The sequence below is a fragment of the Pelophylax lessonae genome (assembly GCF_965119305.1).
Source record: "Pelophylax lessonae genome assembly, chromosome: 4".
NCBI lineage: Eukaryota > Metazoa > Chordata > Amphibia > Anura > Ranidae > Pelophylax > Pelophylax lessonae.
This window is the reverse complement of record NC_138771.1, coordinates 239029862-239049805: the sequence shown is the minus strand read 5'-3', so window position 1 is coordinate 239049805 and position 19944 is coordinate 239029862. Positions and strand designations below refer to the sequence as shown.

Below are 19944 nucleotides of genomic sequence, written 5' to 3'. Positions count from 1 at the left end.
ATAATGCAGCCAGTTCTGACACCCTGCGAGCAGAAGTAATAGCCACCAAGAAGGCCACCTTCTGGGATAAAGTAAGCAAGGGAATCTCCCTGATGTTTTCAAAGGGAGGTTTCTGTAGAACCGACAAAACCAAATTAAGATCCCAGGGCGGTAAGGGCGCGCGGACTGGAGGAGCCAGGTGCCGCACCCCCTGAATGAAATTCCGCACCAAGGATTTGGTAGCTAAAGGCTTCTGAAAGAAGATTGCTAATGCTGAAACTTGACCCTTGATGGTGCTCAAGGCTAGCTTCTGCTCAACCCCTTGTTGCAAAAAGGCCAATATTCGAGACACCGAATAGGTACGTGGAGGAAATCCTAAAGATTCGCACCACGCAATATAAGTCTTCCATGTGTGATAATAGACTTTGCTGGAAGTCGCTTTCCTTGCTTTAATAAGGGTAGGAATGACTGAAGTAGACAAACCTCTGTCCTTCAGTACTTGGGTCTCAATGGCCAGGCCATTAAAACCAGCGACTGTAAAGCACGAAGGTAAATTGGTCCTTGAGACCACAGACACTCCCTGAGACGAAGTTCCCACGGAACGTCTGCGACTAACATGTCCAAGTCGGCCAGGCCGGCTTGAGGAGGCCAGCCTAGAATTTCTAGGACCACTGGCGCTGATTGGATCTGAACCAGGCGTCCCTAGAGCTATCTGGCCCCGACCATCCGAGAAAGTCTGGTCGTTTTCTGTTTCCACACATTTATCAGATACCTGATAGTTATCAGGAAAGGTGATCTTTTCTGGTTGAACCTCAGGGACCGAAGTCACCCGACTAGAGGCTACTTGGCCTATCTGGTCAATCAGATCCGATTCCTGTGAGGTATCGGGACTAATCTTAGAAAAAGGTAAAGGAAAAGATCTATTCAGGGAACGGTAACTACCGCTTCCTGTAGTACTTAAATGTTGGAAGGGAAGAATCGCACCGGTAGTAGTGGTTGATGCTCGATCTAATGTCCTGAATACCGGTGAAAACGTCCCCCCACCCTGAAACCGGGTGGGGGCGCACCTTCAGGCTGTGTACTCCTTTACTTCGGGTTTGGCTGGGTTGGTCCTCTGCTTGTCCGACCAGCCCTTCTTGAACCCTCCTGGAGGAGTCTTGCCTTTCCCGGGAGTACCAGCCGGGCGCCCTTTATGGGCGGTAAAGAAAGGTCCTCGCTTGTTGCGAGGTCCCTTAGCTTTTGCAGCCTGTGGCAAAAAAGTGCTCTTGCCCCCAGTGGCATCCTTAATGATTTCATCTAGGTTGGCCCCAAATAGACGATTCCCCTGAAAGGGGAGATTGGTCAAGGTCTTTTTGGAACCTAGGTCAGCTGACCAGCATTTTAACCACAGCACACGTCTGAGGATCACTGCTAACTTAGATGCATGCCCTAACAAGGGAGTAGTGTCCAAGGCTGCGTCACAGATAAACCGTAGCCCTTGTATGATCTGTTCCATCAAATCAGATGTCTCCTGGGGAATATCTTTTCCCCTAAGATCTTGGCGTACCATTTTCGCCCATTCCGTAAGTGTCTGGGAAACTAGACCAATAACAATTACTGGTCTAAATGCTGACCCTATCAGAGAAAAGATAGTGCGGGACTCTGCTTCTATCTTTCGATCCACCGGATCCTTAAAGGACGAAGTGTCCTCCACTGGAATAACCGTGGCTTTATTCAGCCTGGAAATAGGCGGATCCACGACTGGTGGTACCGTCCATTTCTTAATGATGGATTCCTCAAACGGATAGCGTCTAGCAATACGCTTGGAAATAGTAAAGGTACGTTTAGAATGCTCCCATTCTCCTTTAATCTGATTACCAAAACATTTAGGTACAGGAAAAGCCTTCGCCGTCTTGATGGGCTTATTAGTCCCAAAAGGCCTTTCTGTTTCAGTTGCCTCTGCCGGTAAAGCCTCAAGTTTTAAGGTTTCTTGCACTGCCACAACTAGTGCGTCCACCAATGCTTCTTCCTGAATTATAGCAAGAGAAGAAGCGTCCTCCTCACTGTCTGAGGGGGCTTTACCTGGGATAACAGCCCTTGCAGAGGAACCTGCAACTGCCGTGACCATCTCTGAATCTGAGTCAGAGGTGTCAGATAGTATAGGGGTAGGCGGGGGTCGCTTCCTTGACCCCCGTCCCTGACAGGCCGCCTCCACCCGAGCCACCATAGACTCCAAAATTGCTGTAAATGACTCTATACTCTGTGCACCGGCGGGTCCCGAGGCCCCCTCGAGGGAAACAGGTGGGGGAATATGTGTGGCAGGGTCCATAATAACTCCAGTTACTTCCTGGATAATATAATTCAAAAGTAAAGAAAAAAGCTTTTTTTTTTTTTTTTTTTTTTTTTTTCTGACCCCCAGCGCCACAAAAAGCCCCTTAGTGTTACCTGCTAGGGATCCCTATCGATCGAGAGAGAGAGAGATAGACCCCCAGGCTCACCACTTGATGCTCAGAGTTAAACTGCAACAGCTTACAGCGCTGTCTTGACAAACAGGAAGTCTTTTGGCTGGCTGCTCAGGAAGAAAGGAGGCGGCTCCGCCCCTCTGCACGCCTTCCGGCGCCTCCCCCAAGCTCCACGAGGTGTAGGATCACCTAAAACATGGCCGCCCCCATGCTGGAGACACGAGGCTACGCCAAAATGGCGGCTCGTGCGATCCAGCAAAAAAAATGGCGGCGGCCTATACTGAATAGCGGTGTGCTGCAGGGCACACAACACTCTCTCTGCATGGGGATATGGCGTGGTTGGCGGTACCGGCCCTGGCGGACCGCATGGCCGTTCGGGAGGCCTGCTAATAGCTGGAGATCTGATTTGGAAGGCAGTCTACATGTCCGTGGCTTCTGACTGGTAGGTAGCTTATACTTAACCCATAAGATTCCCAGAATGCCACAGATTACATCTTTTAAACATGTATACAATAGATTGTTAGCTCCCAAACCAAGCCTCCTGGCTTTTGCACACATAAAATCACACTCAAAGTAGGAGGATCTGTGACATGTTATAGGATAGAAAGGACTCTTTCTTACCATACAGAGAGGGGCCCGCGTTCACCACAAAACCCGTCAGGGAAAAAGGGGGAACATACTACTCACCATACCGGAACCAGGCGGGCACCAACTCCTGACAGTACCCCTCTCCACCGGGGCGGGAGGGCTGTCGACCGATACGGACGCCGTGACTCATGGTCTTTGGCGTTTCAGCGAGACGTTTAACTCGCGGGTTCAGTCCTTTTAATGGGACTTTGTCGCGGCCGACCCAGCGCGGAGCTATGGCCTGCACGCGCTCGTAGGCTGAACTGGGGTGACCACCGGATCTCAACATCCAGCCCGTCGCCCAGTTCAGCTTTCTTGCTTGAAGATCTCACAGGAACACTGGAGAAAAAAAGCTGTCTAAAAATCCTTTAAGAAAAAAATTCTTGCCAGGACCTAAGATCCCAGCAAGGTATCTAGGTCCTTACTCCTAACTAGACAGAAAATAACTGATTTGCTGAGGCAGAGAGAGAGAGGATATACCCTCTGGGACTGCCCCTAGGGTGTGGCCAGAGCTTTTTAATTTCCTGTCTAGTCCTGCTCCTGTGGAGGCAACATAACCCGAAGGTGGTGTATCACCGAGGACTACGTCTGTCAATGAGCGCTAGAGAAATATATATATATATATATATATATATATATATATATATATATATATATATATGTGTATGTATTAGGGATGCACCGAAATTTCGGCCACCGATATTTTCGGCCGAAATTTCGGCCACCGATATTTTCGGCCGAAAATGAGACTATTCCATTTCGGCCGATAAGGGGTTAAATATGCCGAAAATGTATGGCCGCTGATCTGTGTAAAAAGCCATTAATTTCTCTGTCATTTGTGCTCTCCGCTACGATCCGATGCCGGGCGGGCGCTTCATTGTGATTTACAGTGACGTCCCGGGGGAGAGGGACCCAGAATGCACAGTGTAGGAGGATCTCATCCTCCTCCGTGCCAATCGCTGCATCACTCCACCCACCTCCTCCCTTCCCTGTTGTTCGCTGAGGAGGAAGGTAATGCCGATGTGTGCTGTAAGAAAAAAAAAAAAGTTTCTCTCCTTTTCTCCTGCATCCTGTGTCGGAAGTCAGAACGGATTAAATTTATAATCACAGCCTAGTGCTCAACCCCTTCTAACTGCAGCACGCGAGGCAGTCAGTGTCAGTGAGTCAGTGTCAGTCAGAGTCAGTCAGTCAGTCAGAGTCAGTCAGTCAGAGTCAGTCAGTCAGAGTCAGTGAGTAAGTGTCAGTGAGTGTCAGTGTCAGTGAGTGTCAGTGAGTGTCAGTGAGAGTCAGTCAGTGAGTGTCAGTGAGTGTCAGTGTGTCAGTGTCAGTCAGTGAGTCAGTCAGTGAGTGTCAGTGTCAGTGAGTAAGTGTCAGTGAGTCAGTGTCAGTCAGTGAGTGTCAGTGAGTCAGTGTCAGTCAGTGAGTGTCAGTGAGTAACAGTCAGTCAGTGAGTGTCAGTGTGTCAGTCAGTGTCAGTCAGTGAGTGAGTCAGTCAGTGACAGTGAATCAGTCAGTCAGTGTCAGTCAGTCAGTCAGTGAGTGTCAGTCAGTCAGTGAGTGTCAGTCAGTCAGTCAGTGAGTGTCAGTGAGTGAGTCAGTCAGTGACAGTGAATCAGTCAGTCAGTCAGTGAGTGTCAGTCAGTCAGTGAGTGTCAGTCAGTCAGTGAGTGTCAGTCAGTTAGTCAGTGAGTGTCAGTCAGTCAGTGTCAGTCAGTCAGTGTCAGTCAGTTAGTCAGTTAGTGTCAGTCAGTGTCAGTCAGTTAGTCAGTTAGTGTCAGTCAGTCAGTGTCAGTCAGTTAGTCAGTTAGTGTCAGTCAGTCAGTGTCAGTCAGTTAGTGTCAGTCAGTCAGTCAGTGAGTGTCAGTCAGTCAGTGAGTGAGTGTCAGTCAGTCAGTGAGTGAGTGTCAGTCAGTCAGTCAGTGAGTGTCAGTCAGTCAGTGAGTGTCAGTGTCAGTGAGTGTCAGTGAGAGTCAGTCAGTGAGTGTCAGTGAGAGTCAGTCAGTGAGTGTCAGTCAGTGAGTCAGTGTGTCAGTGTCAGTCAGTGAGTCAGTCAGTGAGTGTCAGTGTCAGTGAGTAAGTGTCAGTGAGTCAGTGTCAGTCAGTGAGTGTCAGTGAGTCAGTGTCAGTCAGTGAGTGTCAGTGAGTAACAGTCAGTCAGTGAGTGTCAGTGTGTCAGTCAGTGTCAGTCAGTGAGTGAGTCAGTCAGTGACAGTGAATCAGTCAGTCAGTGTCAGTCAGTCAGTCAGTGAGTGTCAGTCAGTCAGTCAGTGAGTGTCAGTCAGTCAGTCAGTGAGTGTCAGTCAGTCAGTCAGTGAGTGTCAGTGAGTGAGTCAGTCAGTGACAGTGAATCAGTCAGTCAGTCAGTGAGTGTCAGTCAGTCAGTGAGTGTCAGTCAGTCAGTGAGTGTCAGTCAGTTAGTCAGTGAGTGTCAGTCAGTCAGTGTCAGTCAGTTAGTCAGTTAGTGTCAGTCAGTTAGTCAGTTAGTGTCAGTCAGTCAGTGTCAGTCAGTTCGTCAGTTAGTGTCAGTCAGTCAGTGTCAGTCAGTTAGTCAGTTAGTGTCAGTCAGTCAGTGTCAGTCAGTCAGTGAGTGAGTGTCAGTCAGTCAGTGAGTGAGTGTCAGTCAGTCAGTGAGTGTCAGTCAGTCAGTGAGTGTCAGTCAGTCAGTCAGTGATATTGATAGAAAGAACTTATTTAAAATCATTTGGGGAAAAAAAAGTCATGTTTCGGTTTCGGTTTTCGGCCAAGGGCATCCTGAATTTTCGGTTTCGGTTTCGGCCCAAAATTTTCATTTCGGTGCATCCCTAGTATGTATACATAATATATGTATACATATAGTATATATATATATATATATATATATATATATATATATATATATATATATATATATATATATATATATTACATAAAAAGTACAGTAAAACTGCAGGAAAGGGCACTGGGGGGCAATGTAATGTGAATTTTTTTTTATTTTGAATGGTATCAGTGTGTTTGGTGTGTTTTTACATTTGAATTTACCGCCGGTTCCACCCCCCTGAGAACATCACGTCACCGGAGACGGAAGCCGGGGCTCGCAGACGATCGGGAGGAAGCTCCGCCGCCGCATACTGCCCGCATACTTCGCTGGAGCCCGGAGAAAAGGTAAGTAAAACCTCTACCAGGATCCAGCGATCTTCCTAGCGCTACCCCGAGAGTGACTCGGGGGTTACCGCTTTTGGCTCTAAAGTCTAACCCCGAGTCACGCTCGGGAATACTGCTAGGAAGGTTAAGAGCATCTCAAATGTCTCATATGCAGAATCTTTGAATGAAAGAACATCTTCAATTGATAGATTGAGATGTTTAAGACAGCAAGATCAACTACCAGAAAAGACCAATTTTTAGGGAACATTTTCCACATCTTTTCTGGATTGATCCAACCATCAAAGAATGACCATTGCATTTGTTCATGAACAGGGAATTTTTATGCTTATCAGATCTCTATGTACCCAAAGAGGAATGGCGACACAGATTAGGATCAAGTGCGAGATGCCAAGGTTTTGCTCAAAGCGGAAGTGTGCATATCCACGTTAGCAAGCATATTGCTGCAACTTCAGGTCTATAGCAGTCTGGGGTTGAAAATATTTTGCAACTGCCTATTGGTCCTCCTCATTTCCTTCTAGTCTAACTAGCAAAAGCCAGGCATATCAGGATCCAACTCAGGCAGAGACAGAGGAGCTGGAGAAGAGGTTCACCATTTTAGAACCCTGGCTGTATAAAAACCATTAGTTGTCAGAGAAATTGTGTCATAGCGGCAGAAAAAGTTGCCTTTTGTCAGTTAGGCTGCTTTCCATAAAATGGAACTAAAGTGTTGTGCGTGCCTTTAGCAAAACAAACGTTTTCTTGAGTTTTTGCTGTGCCTCACTTTCGCCTGGTTTTTACCATAGCTACAGGTGGAGGTGAGCCCCTATGGGGTACTCATGGAGTAGGGTGCGCAAAGGGAAAGCATGTCTGGAAGGAGTACACAGAAATCTGGGTGTAGACCATCTTGTAGCGAAGCCCTTGTGGCAAATGGGCAGGAGGAAGCACCAGAATACCCTATAAGATCTATAGGCGGAAGCAGCAGTAAAGTGTGCAACCAGCGATGAGGTGTAACACCTGGTCATCCACCTGAGGCGAAGCTCTAAGGCTTGGTTCATACTTCTGCGTGTGGCTGTAGGTATCGCAGCCATTCCCGCACCCGCAACCACCCACAGTGAAAAAGCACTGCTCTGTGGAAACGCACGGGGCTGCCATTCATTCTGAATGGCACCCCTACGCATGTAAAAATCGCAGTGCGTGTGCGGGAACCACAGGGAAACTACATGGTCAAAAAGACAATGCGATTTCCCTGTAGCCAGGTTTTCTAATAGGTGCATGCACCATTTTGCAGAAACGTAGACACGGCAGCCCGCAATCTCGGTCAGCAAAAACGCATAGGTATAAACCTAGCCTAATTGGTTGAGTTTTAGCGCCAAATTTGAAAAGTGTACACGGTGAAATTAATATATTCCCAACATAGCCCCAGTTATTACTGTAGTGGTCAGAGATACAGGGTGACCCTGTCTTACCTGGACCCTATATATATATATATATATATATATATATATAGTTAAGGCTTTGTCCGTTACAGTAGGCATAGCCCCGGAGGGTGTCTGCAGGGTCTGGGTATCCTATTGATGGACCGATTGCCATGTAAAGCATCCTTCAGCTGACTACTGAAAGTGGCAAGGTGAGCGCCTGTGCAGGATTCAGTGCCTGAAGCAACATTACAGCCTTTCCCCTGCTGCATGGGGTCTGAGTACGGTCAGGATGCAATGCTTTTATTGTGATAAGATTTAACTGAATTTTTTAAAAGATAAAATAATAAACTAGTTAAGCTAAGACTGATTTCTCTGTAAGGTAGAAGTTTATCACTTGAGAATATGAACAAAAAACGAGGACTTATAGATTGGGGTAGGGTTAAAGGGGATGTGCCCATGGGGTTGTGTTGTCAAAAGCTTTGTCAGTGTCAAATCACCTGAAAAGTACAAGTCTATAACCCAGGGTCAATCAATATCAAGCCTATGTCCTGTACTGTACAAATAAGATTAGTAAAATTACTAGATCAGCATAATACTTCTATAATACCACCAATATAACCCAGAAACCTGCGTTAAAAATTGATTAAATTCAATTTATTGCAAAAAACTCTGAATTGGAAATTTTAACTCCCAGAACACTTGATCCGTTATTATCCCTCTTGATAAATCAATGGTACAACACATAAGCCTAGTGCCCTTGGCCAGTGTCTCTGAGGAAAAGGGGGATATACAACTCTTCACAAACTGTAAAAGAGAATATTTAACAATCTCCACTACAGCCCAGTACAGAAGTAAAGAAGAATGTAGGAGAAGGTCTTGTAAACTGCTGGCGGAACAGACTTTCAGTGTTCACTCAGGCCACTGAGGTGGTTCTCTTTAACATTTAATTTATATTCCTCCCACCTGATGCCAGGTCAAGAGAGGACTCATGCACTGTGCCACGTTGAAAACCTACAGTGATGATATCTTCATGGACTTTGGGGATTTGAGTGGCATAAGACAGCTATTCACCACACTGACTTGACAAATTTACACAATAAGCTCCAATTTGTGTAGATTACAATTACTTTGAAATACACTTTTACCCACAACTTTTAAAGGAGATGTATGGGGTTATTAAAAAAAATATATACTCGCCTCTATGCTGCAGCATCACTGTGATGCTGCAGCTGTTCCCCTGCAGCTTTAAGCCCGAGAACTGAGCTTTGGCCATACTTCTCTTTTAAATACTAAAGCAATGCTATATTTTAGTCAAATAACCTCATTTCAAAAAATATTCAAAGCATTACATAAATCAGAAAAGCAATTTGTAATACAGTCAAAGAAAATATTGTATTGGAATAAAATAGTACAATAGGGAATTAGAAACTCAATTGTACCATTAAGGAAAAAGTGATTTACATACGCTTATGTCAATGTTGCATAATAAGTACAACCTTTTACAAGAGAATCTCATCGAGGGCAAAAAACAAAAAAAAGGGGGAAAGAAATCAAACATTACAAAAGATAAGTGTGCTGCCATATTTCAAGAATAATCAACTGAACAATTAATTGTATCCATATTGTAATAGATATATTGCAGAAAAGAGAGATGGGGAGATAAAAAAAAAAAGGAGGGGGGGTGTCAGGGACACCATCCCATTACTGAGACTAATCATAGGATTTCTGAAAGGGAATCTAATGCCCGGAAATGTTAAAAAATGAGTGGGAAGGATTAGATAAAAGTAGATGTAATTACATTACTGAGAAACCAAAGCACAAAAGTTGTCAGAATCACTAAAAGCCCTCAGACAGGTCCATGTGGAATGTACTCTCTCTTGGACCATGCTATCTTCTGCCACAAGGGTCTCCACTGCCATCATGTAATTGAGGATCCGGGCCCACTCACGGCTATGGGGGAGGAGCAAAAGCTTTCCAATGTCTAGTGATAGAAACACGTGCAGATAGCAGGCAGTGATGCAAGATTATTGACAGAGGGGCAGTTTCAGTAGAAGTCTGGGCAATGCTTAATTTAATAGTAGATTACATTTCCCAGCAATATTCTAGTAATGTATACAGATGGTAAATGTAGAAAACATGGCCGTATCGTCTTAAACACAGATGAGATTTGCATATCTCACTAACATCACAGATCCAAAAACTTAGGGATTTGTTCCTAATTTTAGGATAGCGGACAAAGCCATGAAAATAATTTCTCTATGCCCTTGTAGCTAGTTGTACATGGATCGCCTGACTAAAGCCTGGTACACACGATCAGATTAGCGGACGAATATTCGTCTGTTTTTGTTGCATGCTAGTTTTATATCGAAAGTTAAGAGGTTACTCAGCATACAAAAATTTTCATACAACATAATACAACTTCAGAAGTGATGTAATGTGTTGAATTGTTTTGTATGTATTCTTTCGTTTCCGAACATGTGTAGTCTTGCTCTTACTAATTTTTTAGGACGAAAATTCTTTAGGACGAAAACTGTACTAATCAAACAAAAATCAGACATTAGGTTCACATAGGTTACAAATTTTATAGCCTGCCCCTTCAGTTTTTGTCGTCCAAAAAGTCAGAATTGGCTGTCGTATGCACCATACTAACGATCAGAAAATCGGCAGATCATTCGTTGTACAAAAGTTTACTTCTGATTTTCTTATTGTGTGTACTCATAGTGTGTGGCCTTTAGCCGGTGTCTTCTGTCCCTGTTGTTGAGTATCTTTGCTCACAAATATTCTTGCCTGCATCAACCCTCTGCCTGGGCACTGTCTATTCTTGCCTGCCTCACCTCCACTGGAAAATTGCCCATTCTTGCCAGCTTCAACCTCTGTCCGAGCTTTGACCAGTCAAATTTCGTCTGCCCTGCCTCCTATTCATAGCCACTCCATTCCTGTTATCACCCGGTAGTTCAATACCAATTGTCATGACCTGCTGACATGTAGAAAAATAGCCCAGCGGCGACTAGGCTTACCAGCCCATCATCCCTTGGATGCTATGGTACAGACAAAGATTCCACTAAAGCCCCGTACACACGTACCGATATTCGGCCGACGACCGATCGGCCGATTTTAGGCTTGTTAGCATGATGCTTCCGACAGCTGACAGCACATTTTCGGCCGAACAGAATCTGTCGTGCAAGCATTAAAATTTTTGTTGGCCAACACCAGAACGGCCGATTGTTCGCCAGTCAGTACAGATTTCGGCCGACAGACAGCAGATTAGCAAGACTGGGCATGCTCAGAAAAGAAAAAATACAAGGAAAGTTAACCATCACATGACATCACTTCTGCAGTCGGCTGTTGTTGGCCGACAAAATTCGTGTGCAGTCTTTTGCAGTTTTCAACAGACACGACAGCCCTGGACAAAAGACGGCCGATCGTTCGGCCGACGATCAGTACGTGTGTACGGGGCTTTAGACACTGAGCCTGTGTCACCTGCCTGGGGTAAAGCCCGTAACAGCAAGTCACAGCCACAATGCAGACTACTAAAAAACAGTTCACAACTCAATGAATTTTAAAAACAGATCTCTGAAATTAAGATCTTGATACAAGAAGTTCAAAGAGGCTAATTCTAGTTTGAGGACCACACCCAGTCTTTGGGCAGCCCAATGGTCCCCACAGTTAGCTTCTCCAAAATGTCTGCCCCAGCTCTGTGTCTCATGTCAGAACCAAAGTTGCCTCTTTTGGATCATCACTCTGGAGACTGAAATTATTTCACAGTTCCTATCTGCTCTATTTCTCCTTGCAACCCGGACCGCTTTGTGGACAAACACAAGAGGGTACAATAATATCTCTTCAAGGTAAACCCCAAAACTGGGCTTTTTTGCTTATGGAGCAAGGGATGAGACCCTGACCGGTGTTTCTTCTATGCTTTAGCAAACTTCATGATGATCTCTGTCACTTAGCTACTCCTGAGCCAGCCCTTTGCAATCTCCAGCAAGCCTAGGGACCAGCTGAGAGGTATATCACTGCTATTCGTAGATACAGCATTGACACACAGTGGAAAGATGAATTATCGAAGGCCAGAAATCCTGATACTGAAAATGAGTACTGTAGATCAAGCTGGCTAATCAGCTACTAGAAGCACAAGCTGCAGAAGATGGGAGCCTTCCCATTCACCTTAGGCTCCTAGTGACCGGTCTTCCGTGACAGCTTTCTCTTTCACCAGCGTACCTTGATTCACCATGCAGTTGGCTTTATCTTGACCTATCCTGTCTCATGAAGAATGAAAGCTTCCCCGGCAGTCTAAACTCTGCCTTTGCTGTCGGGCTCTGGGCCATTTTTTTTTTTAACTGCCCAGTGAGTCACTTTGCACAAGGGCTCAATCTCTGCCTATTCGGATGAACGTTGGATCAGCCATTAAATCAGGGCCAACTACACAAAAGACTTTTCTACTACTCACAACCATTTCCCTGGGTCATCAAAAATGTTTGAGCTTTGATATCAAACAGTACATTCACCATCATTTCTAATCATCCTGGGTGCGCCCTAATTACAGGTCCATAAGCAAAATATCAACTGGTCCTCCAGAGAGATATCCTTTTTCCTCAGATTAAGGTCGCTGGTTTTGTTAGTCAACCGTGGGAGCCTTCTCTGTATGGAAATACAGAGAGATTATCTCACTATTTTACCACAACTATTTAGATGCATTCTACAAGGAGGCGATGAACTCTTCCTTTACACCAAATCAATGAAAGTCCAACTGAACTTTAACAGGGCGCCAAGATTACATTTGGGCAAATCTACCCTTTATCTGAATCTGAAATTGCTACTCTTAAGGACTATAATCGAAAGAATTTGAATTAATTTGTTTCCTCTACTGCTCCTACAGGCAAAGACATTATTTTTTAATTTTCAACTTGAAGAAACGTCAGTCTTTGCTGTCCCAAGCTCAAACTAGAGTTAGACAAGGAGACAGAAAGAGTTGGGGGATGGTCTTTCCTTTAAACCTGGAGTTGCGGCGTGGCTTTCTACCACCAACTTGAAATGATGGTGATGTTTTTGCTTCACGTAAACCTGTGTAACTTGTCAGGGGCTGATGCCCGTAACATTAACAGAGCCATTTATTTCAAATATCCTACAGTTGTTTTAGGCTAGTTGACCATTATCTGTACAAGGAACGGAAACATTTGGCTTATATGGAGTTAGGCTTATGTACCGGTACAACAAATCAGGCTATGATGGGCCAAAAGCAAGTAAAGTGAAATTAATCTGTGTTTACGTCAAACATTGAATTGTGTGCAGTTATTGCAAGAAAACTTTGACGTAACTAAGGGAGTGTCCATAATTGACAACTTTACTAATAGTTTACAGCTCTTCTGAGTGAGAGGATGCACTAAGGATGCTACTGTATATAAATGACTGCAAGGTCAGCATTAGTCCATTCTGTATTCCACAATTATTTTTAAACACAATTAAATACTAAGTGTAGGTAATGCCTAGTGTTTGTCTCTGTTAAGGCAAATGAATGAAAAAATACCCTGACCAAAATCCCTACGCGAGAATGTCCTTAAGTAAGCAATTTGCATACTTACTTCAGCAATTTTTCCCACATTTCGCTGTCATAATAGGCATGGCTCCAACCCATCTTCACTGTTCCCAAAATAACATTCTGTTTGAAGACATCGTTTCCCAGTTTACGATACATTTCTTCACAATCATCCAGTGGGATGTGAAATAAACCCAACATAAAGGCCAGGATTGCTCCTAGGAAGAAAGAAGCTACTTGTTAAAACACACCTAAAAGTGTATTGCTATGTCTGTAGAAATATCACATACATTCAAATTCACGCAAACTACAACACAGACATACCACCATTGCAGATAATCTGACATTCTAAGCAAATGCTTTGTTTATATACTCAAATGCTGCTCTGCCCACTGCATGCAACACCGTAGCTAAGTACATTATATTCCAGACGCCACCAGTGACTCTCTTATAGGGATTTATTAAGCTAAAACAATCATTATAGTATACGGATTAGAGAGGCGCACATGGGATTAATGAATTAAAACCCAAGAAAGGGATGCTGGCTTTTACAATATATACATTAAATAATACATATAATGGATCTGTGTTTTGTTTTTTTTTCACAATCTGAACACACACACACACACACACACACACATTAATATATATATATATATATATATATATATATATATATATATATATATATATATATATATGTGTGTATAAATATATATACACACACACATATTATATATATATATATATATATATATATATATATATATATATATATACACACATACACAAACAAATAAGATCAAATAAGATCTGTAGGTGGTTAGCAATATTTTGGTCATTATTTTTACACATTTAATGGATGGTTCAGTGTTAATAAACAGCAAATGTGTTTTTAACATTGCATAATATTGTTATGATTGCCTCCAAAGGGCATGTCAAAACCATTGGATATGCTTTTTTTCCACAAAATCCCTTCACCAAATACAGTATAATACCAGGCTGAAAGGTACTCTGCAAATATGTGCTACTACTGCCATCTAGTGTGTGTATCCTACAAGTCACAGAGGCCTAGTAAACGACGCATGTTTCAGCCACCTCCTATTTAATAATAAAAATGTCAGTGATAGATATATTCATTATTAGAGCATATATATTATTTTTCAAAAAGTCTACTGCTTGTTAAAAAGCAGGTTATTTTTGAAAATGAAGGGCTGTGGGAATTTGTAAATGTACGCCATTGAATTACTATCAGTTTCATTGCCCTGTGAGAGCAGAGGATGCTCTCACATCTATTAATGTTTACCAAATACCACCATAATGAATATTCTTGGGCTTACTATTACTTCATTATGCTGACAGCACATCTCATCTAGGAGCAGAGCTATACTACTACTACTACTATAAACTACAGATTATCACAATATGTTTTTTGAGAAAAAAAACAGCTTTTAGTGGTAGGTGTATGATAAAATACTATAGAATGGCTCAAGATAGCTGTAATGTGCTCTAAAATATGCAAATGACAAGCCCACCACACCTCTTTTGGCAACTTAATCCATATCTCAGGACTACAAAACTGAGATTTTAACCACTTAGGCCTCATGCACACTGGGCATCAGAAAAAATGAGCTGCAGAGCCACTTCTGACGCCGGGAAAAAGCAGCTGTAAAAACGTGCTTTTATTAGCTTTTTCCATTGGCGTTATTGCACGTTTGGCCACGTCGCTTTTAGCAGCGTTTTTTCTGCCTCCATTCAAAATCAATGGTTCCCTATTGATTTGAAAGGAAGGCGCACCGCAAGTTGGATCAGGATGATCCAACTTACGGTGCGACTTGCGCTGTGAGAATCTTGAGGGGAACTCCACGCCAAAATGGGAAAAAAACGGCGTGGGGTCCCCCCCAAAATCCATACCAAACCCTCATCTGAGCATGCAGCCCGACAGGCCAGGAAAGGGGAGGGGACGAAAGGGGAGGGGACGTTCTGCAGCTGCAAAAAAAAACGTCTGACGCTGCGAACAGCAGCTGCAAAAACGTCCTGTGTGCATGGGGCCTTACAGTGGCTTGAAAAAGTATTCATACCCCTTTAAATTTAACAAATTTTATCATGTCACAACCAAAGACGTAAATGTATCTTATTGGGATTTTATGTGATAGACCAACACAAAGTGGAACATAATTGTGAAGTGGAAGGAAACTGATAAATGGTTTCCTAGAGACATGCCTCATCCCTGATCACAGCAAGCTTCAAAACATGTGACCGGCTGTGATTGGACACAGCTGGTCACTTGGTAAAGAGCCATTTTTCATTGGCTCTTTACCCTGATCGGGGATGGGCTGTGTCCAAGGGATTAGGAAGAGGTCATATCAAAGCTGAGTTCCACCCAAAAATGGAACTTCCGCTTTAAGTAGTTCTAACACCCTGACATGCCCCATTTGGCATGTCATTTTTTTGGGGGGGGAGCGGGTACCTAGTTTTGACATGTACCCGCTCCTACTCCCGCTCGGAGCGCTGCGGCGCCCTGAGCAGAAGTTCTCCTCTCCCCCTCCCTCCCTGCAATCTTCTGGGACATGTCAGAGGTCCCAGAAGATTGCCGGCCAATCACGACGCGTAGCGCAACTCGCGCATGCGCAGTGAGTACCCGGCTGTGAATCCGCAAACTGTCACAGCCGGGTGCCCACACCAATGATGCCGGCGCCGCAGAGGAGAGAGGGAGAAGAGCGAGGCTTCGGGCGGGCCGCATCGCTGGACCGTTGGACAGGTGAGTGTGTTTAGGCTGGAACTCCGTTTTAAGCCTGCCCGGAGGCATGAGAGGTTCCTGCCAGTGTCATTCTGTAATACGCTGAGCGGGATTTGTTTAAAAGGAAGTCTTCATCTTCTTAAATTTTTTTATTTTTTTTGCATTACAGGTAGAAGATTGGCTGGATGTAAATCATATCAATGTGTTAATGTTTTAGAACCTTGTTAATGCATATAATCTAAAATATTTACAGTATAATTCTATTTGATGATTATATTTGCTTCCTGCTTGGCAGTTCTAAATAATAAGTATGTTTTACTACTCCTCATTGCAATAAAAGTCTTTACGTTGTCTGACTAAGAGATCATTCACACGTGTGTTGATTATGCAGATCGAAGCAATGCTGATTAATGCTTCTAGAGCATTTAGGATGTGTTTGTCGTGTGTTCATTGTACTTATAAAGCAATGAAATCACTTCAAGAATGCTTAAAAACATGTCCATGAAAGTGTTGCTTTTCTAGTGGTAAGTGCTTAACCACTGCAGTAGTGAGCACTTTCAGCCCCTACCCAGGCCAAATTTCAGCTTTAAATGCTGTCACAGTTTAAATGGCAATTGCACGGTCATGCAACACTGTACCCGTATGAAATTTTTATTTTTTTAAAAAGGCAGTCTGTACTATACAGATGTACCAACCCCCCCCCCCCCACCACACCATATATATTGGCGTGTCGGTGAATATATTAATCCCTCTACCGCCAAGCGGCATTCACCCTGTATATGATATGTACTATATACAGTCGGCAAGCGGTTATAGCGGACCTTTATCAATAAGAACTTGATAAAAAAATAATGTTCTTTAGCAAGGAACATACATTCCACTTTACTAAATATTAGGGATCCACCGAAATGAAAATTCTGGGCCGAAACCGAAAATGACTTTTTTCCCCCCAAATGATTTTAAAATTTTATTAATATTAGATTAATATTAAATATAATGTAAGTCGGAGGACACCGAGTACCATTCATTTTTAGAAGGAGGCATGAAAAAACACATACATATAAGCGCTAAAGTCCATCCAACATAAATAATGACTGAATGCTAGAAGAAGGAGGAAGGAGGGAGGAGGGGGGAGTGGAAAAGGGAAGGGCAGGAAAAAAAAAATCTAAAATAAATTGGTATACAAGTATGGAATGTCCATAAAAGTCCATTGAATAAGATATCCAACTGCACCAAGCAGCTCTTCTCATAAGTGAGGAAAACTCTGGAACAAATACAAAAAGCACAGAAAAGCGCTCTAAGTGCAGACAGATTTTATTGAAGTGTGTTAAAACAAATGTAGCAACTCACAAGAAAACACGGCATGAAAAGGCTGTTGTATCAATGATTGAGCAAGACTACTCTAGGTGGTGCCGTCCATCCACATGTAAAGTGTAAGGACAAAACCGAAGTAAGCCGTCCATCACAGGAGGAAGGGTGCCGGCTGTCTCCTGTGATAGTCCGGGTCCCAAGCGGAGTTGTGATGTGGAAGTGAAGATGAAAGAATATGGCAGCGTCACCCAGAAGCTGAGGAAAGAGCGCGCATGTCCGTTTGGGACTTGGCGCATTCTCAGAAACAAGGCTTCCGGGTGACGCTGCCGTATTCTTTCGGCTTCACTTCCGCATCACAGCTCCGCTTGGGACCAGGACTATCACAGGAGACAGCCGGCACCACTCCTCCTGTGAAGGATGGCTTACTTAGGTTTTGTCCTTACATGTGGATGGACGGCACCACCTAGAGGAATCTTGTTTCTTCTTGGTAGAGGCTGCCATTTTGCTGAAGTCCAGAGCCCCTGAATAGCAGTTAATCATAAAGCAGAACTGAACCCATCTATTTAATGTTTTTTTAGAAATGGTTTAGTTCCTTGAATGCCGGGATTGCGAACTGTCACATTTGCTTGTGTCCATAACCAAACTGTCAAACCATCAAATGGCCAGTGTTATAATTGATCCCATGTGCAGCACCATGGCAGTTGTAGATCAAACAGAAGCAGCTTCCTTGGCTGTCAGCCAGGATATGGGGGATTTAATTCCCCCTTAAGACTGTCAGATTGGCCTTTACAAATGCAGCAATGCCTAAAAATGGAAAGCAACTGAACATGTACAAAGACATTGTATTACTAAATTTTAAACAGTAAAGGGACTTATTTTTAATGTTTTACATAGCTATACCTGCAAAAAGGGGCCAGCCTGAAGTGATCTTGCAGGACTTACATTTTCTGACTAAAGTTCTACTTAAATGTTTTGTTCCAATAGTTTTTTTTTTTTTTTTACGAATTGAAAGCATCATACAGAGGTTTTATGCTTAAACAATTGTCAGAAAGTTATCAGAACAAGGATGCATTTCTCAATATGATCAGAGGCCCTGACCAGTTGACCATTAAAAAATATACTTCAAAAAAGTTTTAGGCCCAACAATTCGGCTCTACTCATTAGCATGACCATTCGTCTAAGGCTATGAGCCCATATGTCTTAGCAACTAGGAACCAAGAAACATCAACAGGTAATAATGGGTATCAAATAACAGTACAGTAAGCTGGTGATCTTCCATAGATCCAGAACATGGTGAGATATAAAAGCATTGTCAACTAGGACCGGTTCCGGTACCTCAAATCATGTGGTCTCGATCTCGAAAAAACAGAACAATTGGGGAGACTTTACGTCACCCTAGCAGCATGCTACCAAAAATTATTATTATGGTATAACAGAACCAATAAAGGGAAAAGTGATAAGTGAAAAAGAAAGAGAGAAGAAAGGATCAGAATAGAGTACAGTAGGTCCCCTCAGTCCTCACAAATTGGCACTGAGTTCAGGGACCCTGAAGATGAGAAATCCAGGGGTTCCAAACTTTTTCAATCCTAGCTTGCTTATCTCTTTGAATACTGGCCAGTTTTTCATTAATCATTATCCAGGATATTTTATGTTTCACCAACGTAACATTAATCACGGGTGATTTCCATGCATGCTGTATGGTTATTTTAGCTGCTAAAAGAATGAAAAATATGAGAGTCCTTAGATGCCAAAGGATCTCCTCTGGCAGGTCAGTAAACAGCACCGTTTTGGCGCCTCTGGGTACAGTCTGTCTCATCACTGAATAGATCAGGTTGAACATCCTGATCCAGAAACGTCAGACCACTTAAATTGTTAACATGACGTGACTTAATACAATGCTACCACTCTTGTGTGAACAACATTGTGTGGTACCATTACAATATTCATTGCAGGCATTGAAGGGTGGATAAAAAGGATTTAAAAATGCTGAATAAATGCAGCATAAACACAGGGTATTGGCACATGTGTGAACAAGCTCTAAAAGTGGATTAAGTGCAAAAAGATTTGCGGTCTCATAGGGAATATACAGTTACATTTTGTAAGTTTGTCCACTTACAAAGAAATGAAGAGTCTATCATTGTTATCATAGATGTATTTTAAATTATGCATTTAAAATAGTTGCAGTTCAGTGAGTAAAATAAGTATTTGATCCCCTAACAACCAACAATAATGCCTGCTCCCACAGACTGGCTACAGTATGTGCTTATGTGGTACACAGATTAGTACTGTCAATTTAAGAAGGTACTCCTAGCGACAACTCGTTATGTGTGTAAAAGACACCTGTCCACAGAATCGCTTTCTTCCATTCAAACCTCACCTCATGGGCAAGACCAAAAGCTGTCAAAGGGTGTCAAGGACAAGCTTGTAGACCTGCGCAAGACTGGAATGGGCTACAAGACCATCAGCAAGAAGCTTGGTGAGAAAGAGACAACTTGGATCAATTATTCCTAAAGAAGAAACTGCAAGATTTCGCTCATAGGGTGTAAAGATGATCAGGAGAAAAGTGAGGTATCAGCCCAGAACTACACGGGAGGAGCTTGTGAATGATCTCAAGGCAGTTGGGACCACAGTCACCAAACAAACCATTGGTAACACAATATGTCGCTAAGGATTGAAATTTTTTTTTGTATAAAAAGGTGGACATAGCCTTTAGGCTCCATTCACACCTGATTTCGGGCAGAATTGCCACAAATCAGGTGTGAATAGAGCCGCAAA

The 19944-nt window shown here is 43.2% G+C and overlaps 1 protein-coding gene across 1 annotated transcript in view; it reads right to left on the bottom strand.

Annotated features, from left to right (window-relative positions):
* Positions 1 to 19944, bottom strand: part of PNPLA8 (patatin like domain 8, phospholipase A2) — a gene marked incomplete at its 5' end in the record, with an annotated part of 104211 nt that overhangs the window by 54402 nt on the left and 29865 nt on the right. Inside the window, 1 exon segment of the mRNA XM_082256839.1 lies at positions 13165 to 13336. Within this exon segment, the coding sequence (XP_082112965.1) occupies positions 13165 to 13336 (172 nt within the window).